The following is a 14699-nucleotide window of genomic DNA, read 5'->3' on the forward strand; positions in this document are numbered from 1 at the left end:
AAGAGTGGATGTGGGTGAGAGGGTCCTCCGTGCCAGTGTAGAAAGCGATGCGGAGTGGCTGGATATCTTTCTCCTGGTGGTAGTGGAGGATACGCTCGGTAAAAGGCCCTGGCCGTGGTTTCGCCCAGAGGGGTTGATGGCTGCGATGCTGCTCGCTTTCCAAGCGCCGGACCTTCTCGAAGAGAAGCCTCATAGCCGGGTCGGCATGAGGAAGAGTTTCAAGCGCCAAAGGCCCGGGGGTGGGATAGACAGGGTCTGGGGAATGTTCCCAATCTTCTGAATTATAGAATTCCCAACCATCCGAGTCCCCGACACCTTCTCCGTTAGGGGCGCGGACGGGGGCTGGCGATGGGCCCAGGTGTGCCACCCTTGGGTCCTCGAGGTTGACAGGGATAGGGATCGGCCTTGGCTGACGGTCCGAGATGCGATCCCGGCAATCTTGGTAGATCTTGACTGGCTCATGAGGCCGGTCCTTCGGTGGGGGAACGCAAAGGGGTCGTGACGGGGGGTGTTCCGGATGAAGGTGGTCTTTTCCCTTGCGGAGCCTAGAGTTGGCCGGGGAGCTGTGGCTGGAATGTGCTGGCTGGTTCGGCTGAGTATGCCCAACGTTCTGGGGCAGGTCCTGTTGGGCATCCTGGGCGCGAGTCCTCTCCTGGTTCCGCTTTAGAACACGAAAGTCATGCTCTAGCTCAGCATTTCGGGTATGAAGATGCTCGTACTTCTCCGACATCTTAGTCATACTGTCACGGAGGCGCTCCACTTCTGCCTGGAGAGAGGCGTCTCCCGGAGATTTCCTTCGGGAAGTACCCTCGCGGGGGGTCTGGTGCTGGGTATCGCGGCTATCCTCGGTCGGCATAGCAGAATGTGGGGTGAAGAAGAGGCGACGGGGCTGAGGGGTGAAGGAGCCAGCTGGGCTGATAGAGAAAGAAGGGATTCAAGTGTCGAATTCCCACAGACGGCGCCAAACTGTTGATGCTCAAAATGGCTCGGCCACTATTTGAGTCCAACTTAGTGATTAGAGGTACTAGGTCTTCGGCAGGGAAGAGGGCTGAAGCCCTTGGGTGAAATGGATTGGTAAGACCTGCAGAAGGTAAAAAGAGGAGAAGCAACCGTTAAGCTTCGGACACCGGTGTGGTGCCGGCAGAAGGCTCTCCGATGCCTAAGTCAGTTACAGGTAGTAATTCTGGCAGAGTAACAGTGAAAGTAGGGGAATGGTCTCTCTTTTTTACCTGGGTACTGTTCCCTATTTATAGGGAAGTGAAAGTGGGAGCTTTGCACAAAGTTCCAATGTGGGACTTTGTGCAAGCCGTTGTAGTGGCGACACGTGTCATGGATATTAGGTTTGGCATTTGGGAGCTTCGGCAGGTGTCCGGCACCTCGGAAGTGTGTCTTCCTTCGGCATGGGAGAAGGCGTGGTTGCCTTGGTGCTAGTCGCTTTGATGCTGGGTCTGCTCGTCCTTGGAAGTGTGTCTTCCTTCGGCATGGGAGAAGGCGTGGTTGCCTTGGTGCTAGTCGCTTTGATGCTGGGACTGCTCGGTTCATTATGGTGTAAACAAAATTAATCTTTATATTGTAGAAAACTAGCCCTCATATCATATTGTAACACAAGATTTTGAACATGAATTTCTTCCTAAAATAATGTCATCAATTCAATGTAATAACAAAATTAACGCACAACATTAAAAAGAAAAAAATCAGAAGATAAAAAAGGATGTAATCAGTTGAAAATGAGAAAGAAAGAAGAAAAAATGATGTAATAAAAACGAGAAACGGTCATAAATAGTCATGCTTACGCCTGCCTCGTGCTAGCGCGTTGTAGTTGAATGTGAACATGTGTATGTCAGTAGTGCTCCTTTTCAATTTTTGCCTGAAATACCGAAAAGGAAGGATCAGTTTATTCACACCAATGTTTCTCTTACGCTTTGTGTATAGTGTGTGTGTGGAGTGGACTGTAAGGAAATGGACACCCAAAACTATTTTCATTTCATTTTAATCACTTTTTCAATAAAGTTTTCTTCCTTCAATCGAGATTCTCTTAAAAATCTCATTTCCATCTTCCTAATTACGTTCAATTATCATTATCGTTATTATTATTGTTGTGATGTGAAAGATATTATTTGGAAGATTCTATTTTAAGATAAATTATACAAACGTTCAAGTAAATATTATTTTCTTCTCTAAAGAATAGACAGTGAGAGCATGTTGAAGTCAAATAAAAGTAGACGTTTACATGTCTTCTCTCCTGCATTGATTTCATTTTGATGATTTGGACACAACACAAAATCCATACAAGGGGAGGACCTACCTACAAGGAAAATAAATGCTGTGTAAGCTTTATTCGGTGCTTCACTTTTTTTTCCTTGTAAATGTATCCAAACAATGCAAATTTTTTTCTCCATTATATTCCGTCGATTCCCACCCATCCAAACAAGAAAGAAAAAAACTCTCTCAACCTCTTCCCTTCCACAAAACACCCACTCAAAAGACCTCCCTGTCAAAACAGTCATCTCTTTCTCTCTCTTCGCTTCAAGTGCTTGTTTTCGCATGCAGTGAAGCTGCTTGAGAGAGAGAGAGAGAGAGAGAGAGAGAGATATGGTGAGTGTGCAGAGAATTTTGGTGTGCAATTACTTGCTAATATCATTAGCTGTTGTTCTGGGGTTGCTCACAAATGGTTCATGGGCAGAAGATAAGCTTGTGAATCTGACGAGGTTGAAGATGTTCGTGGATGAGCTTCCTGATATGCCCAAAATCAAGGCCTTCCATCTTGTCAACGGTGTCCCCAAACCCAAGTCACTCAAGATTGGCATGTACAAGATTAAATGGGTAATTAAAACATCTATTATTCTCATCAATTCGCCTTTATTTCCCGTTCTAACTGTCTATTATTCTATTTTAATTCCTTATTAATTTGGCTTTTCCTAGTGTTTGAAGGTTAACTTCTAGAATGCTAATGTCTGCTTCATTAGACTTCATCTTCCTATCAAAAAAATAAAATTAGACTGAGGTTTTTTTCCCCCAGAGGTTAATTCAATTAGACTCAGTCACTTATGTTGCTTCATGCATCTTAAAGTCTACTTCTCTGACATAATTCCGTATCCACAGTTGTAAAGCAACCCTGAATTAATTATTTTATTAAGTAATCAGACCGCAACATTTATTCCAATGTCACACTTTGGTCTTCTTTACCTTATTTTATCTAATTTTTTAACCATTCGTTGCCCATGGTTTTTTTATTTTTGCTTTGTAATCAGACGTTGTCATTTTCTCTCTCTCTCTCTCTTCTTCGCAGAAATTCCACAGAGACCTTCCCCCAACGCCAGTGTTCGCCTACGGCGCACGTTGGAGAACAGCAACAGTGCCTGGTCCAACAATTGAGGCCCTCCACGGAATTGATACCTACGTGACGTGGATGAATCGCCTACCTTCAAAGCACATTCTGCCTTGGGATCCAACCATTCCAACGGCCCGAGCTGCCACTAACAAGGGCGTTCCTACTGTGGTGCACGTTCACGGTGCCATCGATGAACCCGCGAGTGATGGAAACGCAAACGCATGGTTTACCGCTCGATTTGAAGCCCGTGGCCCACTTTGGTCCAACCGTAAATATCACTACCGCAATCAGCAGCATCCTGGCAATCTATGGTACCATGATCATGCCATGGGCTTGACTCGAGTCAACCTCCTCGCTGGCTTGATTGGGGCCTACGTTATTCGCCATCCTCAAGTTGAGGGCCCACTTGGTCTGCCCCGTGATGAATTCGATCGTACGTTGATCGTGTTCGATCGTAGCTTTCGCACCGATGGTTCCATATACATGAATTCCACGGGAAACAATCCCTCCATACACCCACAATGGCAGCCCGAATATTTTGGTGACGCAATTATTGTGAATGGGAAGGCATGGCCCCGGCTTACGGTACGACGCCGTAAATACAGGTTTCGAATTATCAACGCTAGCAATGCGAGATTCTTCAGGTTCTTCTTCACCAACGGTTTGAGATTTACCCACGTGGGGTCTGATTCTGCTTACCTTGGGGAACCGGTTGAGACCAATGACATTTTACTGGGGCCATCTGAGATCACAGACGTGGTGGTTGACTTTTCAAAGTCAAAGAACGATAATGCTATCCTAGCCAATGATGCACCGTATCCTTACCCGTCTGGTGACCCTGTCAACGACGCGAACAGTAAGGTCATGAAGTTTTTTGTCGTTGGCCAATCAGCTGTTGACACGTCGCGGATTCCAAAGAGGTTAATTTCCTACCCTGTCCCTGATTTATCTAGTGTGTCGCGCACCCGATATATCGCTATGTACGAATACACGAGCGACATTGATGAGCCGACACATCTTTATTTGAACGGGAAACCATATGAGGCGCCGGTGACTGAGATCGCAAAAGCAGGGACCAGCGAGGTGTGGAACGTGATCAATTTAACGGAGGACAATCATCCCTTACACATCCACTTGGGACTGTTTGTTGTATTGGAACAGAGGGAGTTGGTGGATGTGGAGAAGTTCAAAGACTGTATGAACAAAACAAACGACGCCGTCAACTGCAATATAAGTAAGTATGCACGTGGCAAAAAGATAGACGTGCCAGCGTACGAGAAGGGGTGGAAGAACGTGTTCAAGATGAGCCCCGGGTCAGTGACCAAGATTCTTTTGAGATTTGCTTACCTACATACAAATGCATCCTACGAATTTGATCCAACAGCGGAGCCTGGTTACGTGTACCACTGCCACGTAAGTATACCATCCCACTGCATAACTTACCGACATAATTTGGTTACAATGATTTGTTCAAGTGTTTATATTTGTATAAAATATTTTACATTTTTAGGAAAAAATCAGAAAGAAAATTGCACGATATGAGCCGTATAACAATTAATATGACAAATTGGAATAAGGTTTTTGGGCTTGGATGGAAGGTCGGGATACCAAATACTAGAAATAGGTTAACGAGTCGTTCTATAGTAGGGGTATAATATATAGACTATAGATGTGTATTTTCATATTAGTTACAAGATTCATTGAAATAGTAACTTCACTTAAGTTTAATGAAATGATCATGTGACTAATATGAAGATCTATATATGACACTCACTACAGAAACTCGCTAAATTAACAAATAGGCTAACAGTTTTGTTTGTCTACGTTGTTGGGTAGCGTGCCTAATGTCTGAGTCTGAGCGGTCCAGTCCAAGAGATTCCAGACTCACAAATCATGTATTATGATGTATGGCTTGAGAAGGGGTCCAGTCCAAAGTGCTTGCTTCTATTTAATTTGTTGTAGCAATGTTATTAGCCGTCGTAATTGTATATGCTAAAATTATCAATCTTGGTATAGTTTGAGATGATGGAATTAAAACGTTGTTGTTTTATGTTGTGCAGATCTTGGATCATGAGGACAATGCGATGATGAGACCCTTAAAAGTCGTCCGTTGATAAGGAGAAAAACTTTCCTATTCCCGTTTTGTTGTTTCATTTTCTCTATCTTGCTCCTCGTGTTATCTATTAGACGAAGGGAGAAATAGAGAGAGAGATTGAAATGGGAATATGAAAGTATTTCTCGTTGAGAAGGCCCGCCAAAATCCATTACATTGGGTACTTTTATCATGTTGGTAGGGTAGAAGAATCAGTGATTACAAGCAGTTCTTTATCATAGAAGGCTTTTGAATAATTAGCAACTTCCGCTGCAAGGCAAGGTGGTATCTTTGTCCATTGTCACACACAAAAAAGAAAAAATATATATATATATATCAATTGTAGTCTGCCTAGTGCCTGAGATAAGGTCTGGTCAACAAAGATGTAATCACAGTTTGCAAATTGATCAGAAGTTTGTTACTTTAATTCGAAGGGAATCATTATTGTTTCTACCAAAATGAACAGCCCATGAGGACCAAACACGTGGGCAAAATTGAGCTCGACTATGGTAGCCTTTGGTATCCTGCCTAATGATTCAGCGATTAGGGCAACTCCCCTTCTTCAGGACACGTGGCAGACCCACAATCGACATCTACAGTCCAACATCGAAATTCTAAACAATGTGCATACCTCCCAAGGCCGATAAAAAAGGGCCACTATCTCCAAACGGAGGCAATCAGAACTTACGGCATACTGCCTATTAATCTGTCAGTTTAAGCTTATTATATCCGTACTTACTCAAGCATCGGAGAGCCTTCGGCTAGTACCACACCGGTGTCCAAAGGTCTTATCGAGCGTTTGTTGTCTTGCAGATCACGTGCTCAACCAAGGCCCCAAACCATACCGAAGGCCCAACATCATTAAGTTGAGCGGGAAAGAGGCCGAACCACTTTCTCTCGTCAACAATTATAATAATTATTGTTATTATTTTCACCACATCTAGCAACTTCACAATTTCTGTTCTTCCCCCCTTTTGTAAGGCTCTTTTCTCGCAATCATAAATCATGTGTTGGCGACTCACTATTATCATGCTTTTTCCGTGAACGTTGGGCTATTTGTATCATCTAGTTTTCTCTTACTTTGGACAACATGCTCTGTAAATGAAAATCTTTGTTGGTGAAAAATAAAAGAAAATCTTTGTAAATGATCTACTAGTGTAGTGATTTTGAGCAATCACTCATTTAGTTAAGGTCTTGAGTTCGAGTCATAACATCCGTATAGTGTGTATGAATTTAGGCTCCGTTTGGTAGGGTAGACTGGACTGGATTGGATATATTACATTGGACTGGTTAGGATATAATTGGATTTGAAGCAGTTGTTTGGTGTAATAAACACCAAGTTGAGATTGTAGGACTGGAAAAAAAAATACAAAATAATTAAAATAATGAATACAATTCTCAAAAATGCAATTTGACTAATCTACCAGTAGAATTGCAAGTCCCCCATACAATTCAAAATCCAATCATGGAAAACACTTTCAGAGTCAAGTAAGCAAAATTTTCGGCTCTCTTGCCGGTACACCATCGAGTTGTCCATCTTCGTCTCTGAGCTCCCTATGGTCCCTAATAGACCATGAAATCCAGAATAGGGAATGGAACAAAGACAAGGACAACCCCGATCCCGAACTCAAACTCGAACCCAAACCCTACAACTCAAACTCAAAGCGTGATTTCAGTAACGAGCTGGAGAATGACCTTCTAGACCTGGACAAGGATGTGAAAGAGGAAGACGAAGATGAGGAGCAATAGATCATATGAGCAAGAATCGCAAGGGCCCATAAGATCTCAAGAACAGATCAGATCAGATCAGCAAGAATCTCAAGGCTCCTCCTTCAAATCAAATCTCAAGTTTGGTCGGATCGACTGGAAGATGCAATGATCTGCGTGCAAACCAAACCAAACCACAGAGAGAGAGAGAGAGAGAGAGAAAGAGAGAGGGGGCAGCAAACCAAACCAGAGCAAGTAGAGAATCAAAGAAGAAGGCGTGCTTGCAAGACTAGAGATGGCAACGGGTCGGGTAGGGGCCGGGTATGACAATACCATCCCCATCCTCACTCTCCATCTCCGCCCCCGTCCCCGAACCCATCCCCGTTCAATGGATTTTGGGGAATCCCCGTTCTCGTTCCCATTGGGGGACTATCCCCCATACCCGCCCCGAATTCCCGATATTTATTTTTGCATAGAAAATAGTTATCATACATTTTAACATAAGTTTCATATTAAATTATCATTCAACACATCCAAATTAACTATAAAGTTCAACTCAACTATTCAAAATCACATCAATATGAAATTCCAGAGAAGATTAGGAAGAATCAAGGAAGGGAAGTTATAACTTAGGGTTAAACATAAATATTATATTTATTTATTTAAATATAAACATATATATTTTCGGGTCGGGTTCGGGAATGAGGACGACAATATCATCTCCTTCCCATACCCGTCAGAGATTTTTCAAGTTCGGAGATCCTCGTACTCGATACCCATTTGGCCTCTAAATCTCCTCTCGTTAGGATTGGGGACTCGATGGGTACCCGCCCCCGCCGGAATTTTTGCCATACCTACGCAAGACAACTCGATTGGCTTCAAAACCCATGTCTACCAATGGGTTTTGGAGCCCTTGCTATTATGGACTGGTGTCCAATAACCACATCTTGTCCATGATACATTATAAGCCCGCCAAACAATGGATAAGATCCATGTTTATTTTAATTGAAAAAATTTCATCCAATTCGGACATAGTTTTAGTATATTATCGTCCCTCTCAATAAAAAAAGTCCTAAAAAAACCTAAAAACGTATACAATATAGCACATTTTGTAAAATTCGAAAGTCTTAGAGCACTATATTGTTTTTTGCTTTAAAATAATTTTAAAAATAATATGACATATATATTTGTTCGATATAAAAAAGTAAAGTGTTTTTAGTAAATTCTAAACGACTAGCAAAATCCAAGAAAACTAAAAAGACCAAGCACCAGGGTCAAAAAATTCCAGAGCCCGCGGATAAAATTGGAGCGCACAGCCAGTGAGGCACAGCCGCACAGCGGTAATGGGATAATAAGACGGTCATCCGAGTTCCGTCGACGGCAGGAGATGAGATGACAGTCATTCTAAACCGTCCATTACCCTCTTTGGCCGCCCCAAACCGACGCATCACCAAATCCAGACCGTCCACTCCACCAAGCATCTCATGCTTCAATCCCAAACATTCCTTCAAGGTCAGTTAGTAACCATCACTAAACACTCTTCGTTTTCGTCGGATTATGTTGTGAGAAAGCAAAGCACATCATAGGATTAATTAAGTGTTGCTCTTTTTGTTTGGATACGGTGTTAAAGAGAGACTACACGAGCGTAATGATAGTCCCAACCGGGATAGGAGCCGCCATTGGTGGCTACGCCGGCGACGCTTTGCCTGTGGCTCGCACTCTCTCCTCCGTCGTCGATTGCCTTATCACACACCCCAACGTATGCCTAATTCAATGTTTTTGCTTTCTTTTTGGAGTCCTGCGAGCTTGACTCTCACTTTGACTGTTGAGCAGGTGCTGAATGCAGCAATGCTCTACTGGCCCATGCCTAATGCTTTATACGTTGAAGGTTATGCTCTTGACCGCTTTGCAGAAGGCTCATGGGGCCTCATGCCTGTTCACCAAAACAGGGTGCGTTCAAAATTTTTTTTTTTTCCGGGGGGTGTTGGTGGGGGTGGGGATTGGTTTGTTTATTTATTTATTTATTGTTGCTCACATTGATATTATGAAGCAGGTGGGTTTGGTTCTTGATTCTGGAATAGAAGAAGAGCTTCGAGTTCGCCATTTACAAGTGGCCGATGCTGCAAGGGCTTCCCTTGGCTTGCCTGTGGTTGAATATGTTGTCACTGACACCCCTTTACAGGTCTCACTTTTAGCTGTTCAAAGTAGGAGTTGATTGTTTGTATTGCATTTATCGTGTTGTTACGTGTGTGTGATGGTTAATTGCATGATTTTACACTTTCTATCGCAATGTGACAATGGGTCAAGCAACTCTAATCTGATCACCAGGCAGGCACATTGCCTTTCAATCTAATTTGAAGCGGGGGTTTGAAAAGCCTTCAATTCAAAAACTCGTTGAAAATTTGTAGTTGAAACAAAATTTCTGTATTCAAAGTGTTTTTGACATTTAATATTGAAAAGAGCTTTAGTTGCTACCTTGTTTCACTTTTCTTTGCTGCTAAGCCTGTCCTTTTCATCTCAATCTTATGCTTCTGAATCCCCTTGGCCATGTAAAAGTGGATTCAAAACTTTCCTGCTAATGTGATTGTATGAGATTGGATTGAACAAATTTTACAGGTAGAGAAGTGGATTGATCCAAAAAGTGGGCAATCAACTGGGAGGATTAAGCACCCTGATTCACTATTGAGGGCTGTGCAGGCTTTACTTAAACGCTCTCAAGTAAATGCTATTGCAGTTGTTGGACGCTTCTCAGATGATGATGATGTTCAAGACACAGATGATTATCGAAAAGGGATGGTACGTTAAACTTTTAACGTATGATTTTTTTAATGATAACTTTCATGAATTATTCAATTTTAATTGCAACTTTACTATGCATCTATGTAGTTTCAATTGCTAGTGTAACACTTGGCTTTAAAATGGATATTTAGTATGTACTTCTTAATGTGATATAAAAGACTACATATGAAAGTTTTGGTTTCTTTGATATTATACTCTTGGATTCAGACAGTACCATCAGCAGAAAGACTAAAGTTTATTCTTAGTTCTTGGTTCTGATCAGTTCTATGACATTTACATCTAATTCTACCTTGTACCTTCCAGGGAACTGATCTATTGGCAGGGGTTGAGGCAGTTATAAGCCATCTAGTGGTGAAGGAATTCCAAATTCCTTGTGCACATGCTCCTGCCTTGTCACCTTTGCCCCTGAGCCCATCTTTATGCCCAAAATCAGCTGCTGAGGAGGTTGGTAAATTTTTACATTACACAGAACTTATTGCCTTTGAGAGTTTGGAGACAATATTCTGATGGATCATTGGAAAAAGTAGAAAAGATAAAATACAATGTCAGTGCTCTTTAGAAAATGAAGTGTGACGTCTGTGGCACAAGGGTTTTTGGAAAAAAGGTGCAGCTAACTGATAAAATATCAATATCCGTGGCGTTTCTTCTTCAAATAGACTACAGTGTCCAAATATCTGCTACTTGATGTTTTTATAGCTCTGTCTCTTTCTATGTGCAACAGTTGGGATACACATTCTTGCCATGTGTGCTTGCTGGGCTTAGTAATGCACCACAGTATTTGGTCAAGAACTCTGAGTCTGAGAATGGTTGCATACTGGCAAGTGATGTTGATAGCGTCATCCTTCCTGTAGATGCTTTTGGAGGAGACGGCGTTCTTGCTTTTGCACGAAGCAAAAGAAACAAGGTACCAACTTGGAAACTATCCTAATTTTTCCTTTTGGTTGAATTTGGAAAGAGCAGATTTGACTGATAGCATATAACTTGTTCCTGATAGTAATTTCGATTTTGATACAGCCACTTATAATTGCTGTGGAGGAAAATGAAACAGTCCTTGATGATACACCAGATAAAGTTGGGGTTGAAGCAGTATGTATCCAAATGTTTACACATACCTTCTGATTTGTCCCCGTCAGAAATGGAATCATTTTCATGGCTGTTGTCGTAATTTTAAGTGAATTTATTCTGTTCTAGAACTGTTAAAACCTTGTTAGTATTGTTAGTAATTATTGGGTCCCTGAACTAATTTACCCTAGGTAAAGAGTAGAGTATCAGTCAAGTACTTCCAAAACCCTCTAGTTCACCTTCCAGTATGCCAATGAGTGTGGAAGCCTGTTCCCCATCTCCATAATCATTAGTATCAAAATAACACTAGGAATAAATTCTTTCTTTGGTTCTCAACATACCCACTAGGAAAAGGCATTGCTTCGACTCATATGCATTTGGCTTCTGAATTAAATGGAACCTTTCATGCAGGTCAAGGTCTCAAACTATTGGGAAGCAATTGGTGTTATTGCAGCTCACAAGGCCGGAGTAAATCCGCATTCTTTACGAAGAAATAGAATTAAGAATCTTCGATACACTTCTCTGTTGCCCTCTAATGGTTATTCCATTAAAGTACCACAGCAATTGGCTGATTAAAGTAGTGTGGAATTTTCTTTTTTCTCAACTAGTTTTTAATGCTTTAAATATTCAAAATATCATCATTCTTTCATTCATGACACACAAGTTACAAGATCTTTATTCTTTTGGTGGTAAAGAAGTACAATTTTGTGGTAATAAGTTCAGCACATATTTCATGTTTTATAGAAAAATACGGCTTATCTATACTTGATAATTATATTGCTTTGGGTTTATAGTAGGAGGTTCAACAATGCTGTAATCCAACCCAGTCAAATGTTCTTGAAAAGATGTTGATGATATCTCAGTAGGTGAAGTAGTGGATGAAACTTGGTGACTTGTTTAATCTACTATTGACTTTTACGCAGCTGACTATTTGAAATCTTCACAGGTGAGGTCGGCTAAATGCTTTGTCGTTTTTGTATTCTGGTCTAAGATAAATCTTGATGGAACGTACAACTACAAGTCAATGCTTGTCTCAGTTTGGTTTCAGTACATTTTATATTGATAAAGTACATACATACATGATGGTGATGCTGATATATTATAATATATTTGAATTTTGAATTTTGAATTAGATTCCTTGTATTGTACTGTTGTTGTTCTTATCTGATATTTCATGTTTGCAGTGAGGGATTTAAGCTTTGGTTACCCATGAGAACACAGAAAGAATTGCTACAACAGAAGTGAATAAATACAGAAAGGTTGAATACTGTTCTTTTTTCGTCGTGCAATTATTATATAAGGTAATTTAATTTGAGTGTCAGAAAAGCAAAGGACGTGGCTACAAATCTAGAAGCCGCCCAGACCGAGTCAATATTTGCTGAGTCGAGGAAAAGAGTTGTGTTATGACAGTGTTGAGTTTCCTCTGTGTGCAAAAGGGCAGACAGCAAACATTTATTTTGAGGGTATGTTTAAGTGTGAGTTTGGTCATCCAATTTAGAGGAAAGCCGTAATTATTAATTAATTAAAGGAAGAACATATAATTATCTAAAGTTGAAAGACAGAATCAGATGTTGAAGAAAAAAGGTGCTAATTCGCAAATTATGGCTTGTTTGTGAGTACTTCTGGAATGGCTAAAAACGATTTTTAACAACTAAAGTTCTTCTGACAGTGTTTGACAGAAAAATTATTCAGAAGCGCTTCTTAGAGAAGCACTTGAATTTATTATGAAAATTAAAGATTTTTTTTATAAATAAAAAAAAGCACTTCTAACAGCAGAAATACTCCCTAAAAAGACAATTCCAAACGAGTGCTTATTCAAATGAATCATCGTTAAAACCATTACTTGGTGTGGAGAAATTTGTTTATTGAATGTAAAGACTGTACAAATACACCCTTTTACTTTTGTGTTGATATACACACGGAAATGGAGGAGAAGAGGGTGATGAGGATATTTTAATACTATAATAATAATTAGTTTGTCCTAATAATTAAGGTCAACAAATAGTTGTCTAAAGACTCATCTCATCTCCAATTTTGAATATGCAGCCTTTCCCCCTCCAGGTCCATGATTGTACGAGCAGTTCAATCAAAGTAATCCAGTCAGATTGAATCTTTCTAAATCATCTCATCTAAGAATTCGCCTGTAATTGTAATTTGTATGGTCATACCAACCATATTTCTTTTGGACTTTTAAGGGCGATTTCTTGCACGAGAGACACATGTTCATACTATTTTCTGTTGGTATTTATTTAATTTTAAAAAATATTATGATACCATCTAATTAATTACTTTGCTAAATTCTACCGGAGAAGCGAAGGATAAAAAGTTTTAACTCTTAACTTGAAGCTCGATAAAGAACACTAGCTATGCATTAACTTTTACGATGGGTAATTACAAACTTAATTAGTGCCATTCTAGATAAGGCTACAGGCGGTCCTAATAACCAAGCTATAATATATTAGTTGACAATGTGACATAATCCTCTCTCTCTCTCTCTCTCTCTCTCTCTCTCTCTCTCTCTCTCTGTTGAGCGGGGTCTCACCCATCTGTCTTCCGTGAACCATTGCATGCACGAGAGACACATGCTCATCCAGAAGTCCAACGTCCTATATATATTATAACCTTTTTACAAATATTATTTGTGCATATAGAATTAGTACGTATATTTCTCCTATATTAATTGCGAGAAACGTACAAAGGTGGGCACTCCCTCCTTGAGCAAAGAAAGTAGTAGGTGCTTCTCTCTTCTATGTAGACGCATATGCATGCATCTTGTTGAATACATGGTTTGTTTGTAAGATAGATAAACAGTCACATATGCTGCATGTGGGAGGAACTACTGGTTCTGTTCTTGTTGATGACGTACGCAACTATACATATACAAGAACAACACCATCGCACGTGCCAATCTTCCCTTATATATATATATATTAACAAACAAGACGTATATTCCACACCACACACCTGTGGTTGTAATTACTTTCCTCAATTACGTATTTGTGAAGGAATATTGATCTAAACACTACTAACGAGAGATTAAGATCTAATATTAATCTCCATATATGATATATAGATAGAATACCAAATATGTTACACAGACAGAATCAAATCTGCAAAAAAGATTTGTCAAACCATTCGGTAAATAATTATTATTTGGATCACAGCTAATACAAAATTAATCTATTCATTTCGGTTCCGTGTAGGAACTTTTTTTTTAGATCTACTGTTTTTTTTCAATATAAAATAATCTATTTAATTTAAACTGCAAAGGAAGTAAAGCATAAATCAAATTTGAAACCACATTACTTGTTTGAAAAGTAAAATAAAAAAAAATTGGGTTCACTGCAAAGCGTTAGGTACGTATGTAATACGGAAAAAAAAAACCGAGAGAGAAGAACATGCAGGTTTGTTTCAACTTTGATTAGCGAAATTATTGAGGAAAACATGCAAGTGAGATGGATACCAAAAGACGAGTAAGCAGGACGCCACCAACCTTTCCCCAACCCAAAAGTCCTCAGGTTTCTTTTAATTTTCATCCTTAATTCAAGGAGGTTTACTAATATACTCAAAATAAATGCTAAAATTTTTATATTAAAAAAACTCCACATGGAATGTATTTTAGAAATACATTTAAAACTCATTTATTACATAAGAAATTGGTGTTGAAGTTCCTATAAATTACGTGACTGCCATTGATCAACTTAAAAG

At 40.1% G+C, this 14699-nt stretch overlaps 2 protein-coding genes across 2 annotated transcripts; both read left to right on the forward strand.

The window, feature by feature from the left end:
- The first annotated feature begins 2365 nt into the window (after positions 1-2365).
- Positions 2366-6447, forward strand: LOC117614991 (multicopper oxidase LPR1-like). The gene is made up of 3 exons (XM_034343951.1): positions 2366-2823; positions 3290-4744; positions 5392-6447. The coding sequence occupies exons 1-3, from the start codon at positions 2593-2595 to the stop codon at positions 5443-5445; spliced, it is 1740 nt and encodes a 579-aa protein (XP_034199842.1). The 5' UTR covers positions 2366-2592; the 3' UTR covers positions 5446-6447.
- A 1910-nt stretch (positions 6448-8357) lies between these two features.
- Positions 8358-11598, forward strand: LOC117613846 (uncharacterized lipoprotein syc1174_c-like). The gene is made up of 9 exons (XM_034342442.1): positions 8358-8642; positions 8761-8889; positions 8964-9080; positions 9184-9312; positions 9747-9926; positions 10233-10373; positions 10651-10833; positions 10944-11015; positions 11403-11598. Exons 1-9 carry the CDS (start codon positions 8523-8525, stop codon positions 11565-11567), a joined length of 1236 nt encoding a protein of 411 aa, XP_034198333.1. The 5' UTR covers positions 8358-8522; the 3' UTR covers positions 11568-11598.
- The last annotated feature ends 3101 nt before the right edge of the window (positions 11599-14699 follow it).

The sequence above is a fragment of the Prunus dulcis genome, chromosome 1 (genome assembly GCF_902201215.1).
Source record: "Prunus dulcis chromosome 1, ALMONDv2, whole genome shotgun sequence".
Lineage (NCBI taxonomy): Eukaryota > Viridiplantae > Streptophyta > Magnoliopsida > Rosales > Rosaceae > Prunus > Prunus dulcis.

Coding starts and splice junctions, on each gene's coding strand:
- LOC117613846 (XM_034342442.1), top strand. CDS start 8,523: ATGACAGTCATTCTAAACCGTCCATTACCCTCTTTGGCCGCCCCAAAC. Junction 8,643..8,760: donor ATCCCAAACATTCCTTCAAG/GTCAGTTAGTAA, acceptor ACGGTGTTAAAG/AGAGACTACACGAGCGTAAT. Junction 9,927..10,232: donor ATGATTATCGAAAAGGGATG/GTACGTTAAACT, acceptor TGTACCTTCCAG/GGAACTGATCTATTGGCAGG.
- LOC117614991 (XM_034343951.1), top strand. CDS start 2,593: ATGGTGAGTGTGCAGAGAATTTTGGTGTGCAATTACTTGCTAATATCA. Junction 2,824..3,289: donor GCATGTACAAGATTAAATGG/GTAATTAAAACA, acceptor TCTTCTTCGCAG/AAATTCCACAGAGACCTTCC. Junction 4,745..5,391: donor GTTACGTGTACCACTGCCAC/GTAAGTATACCA, acceptor TATGTTGTGCAG/ATCTTGGATCATGAGGACAA.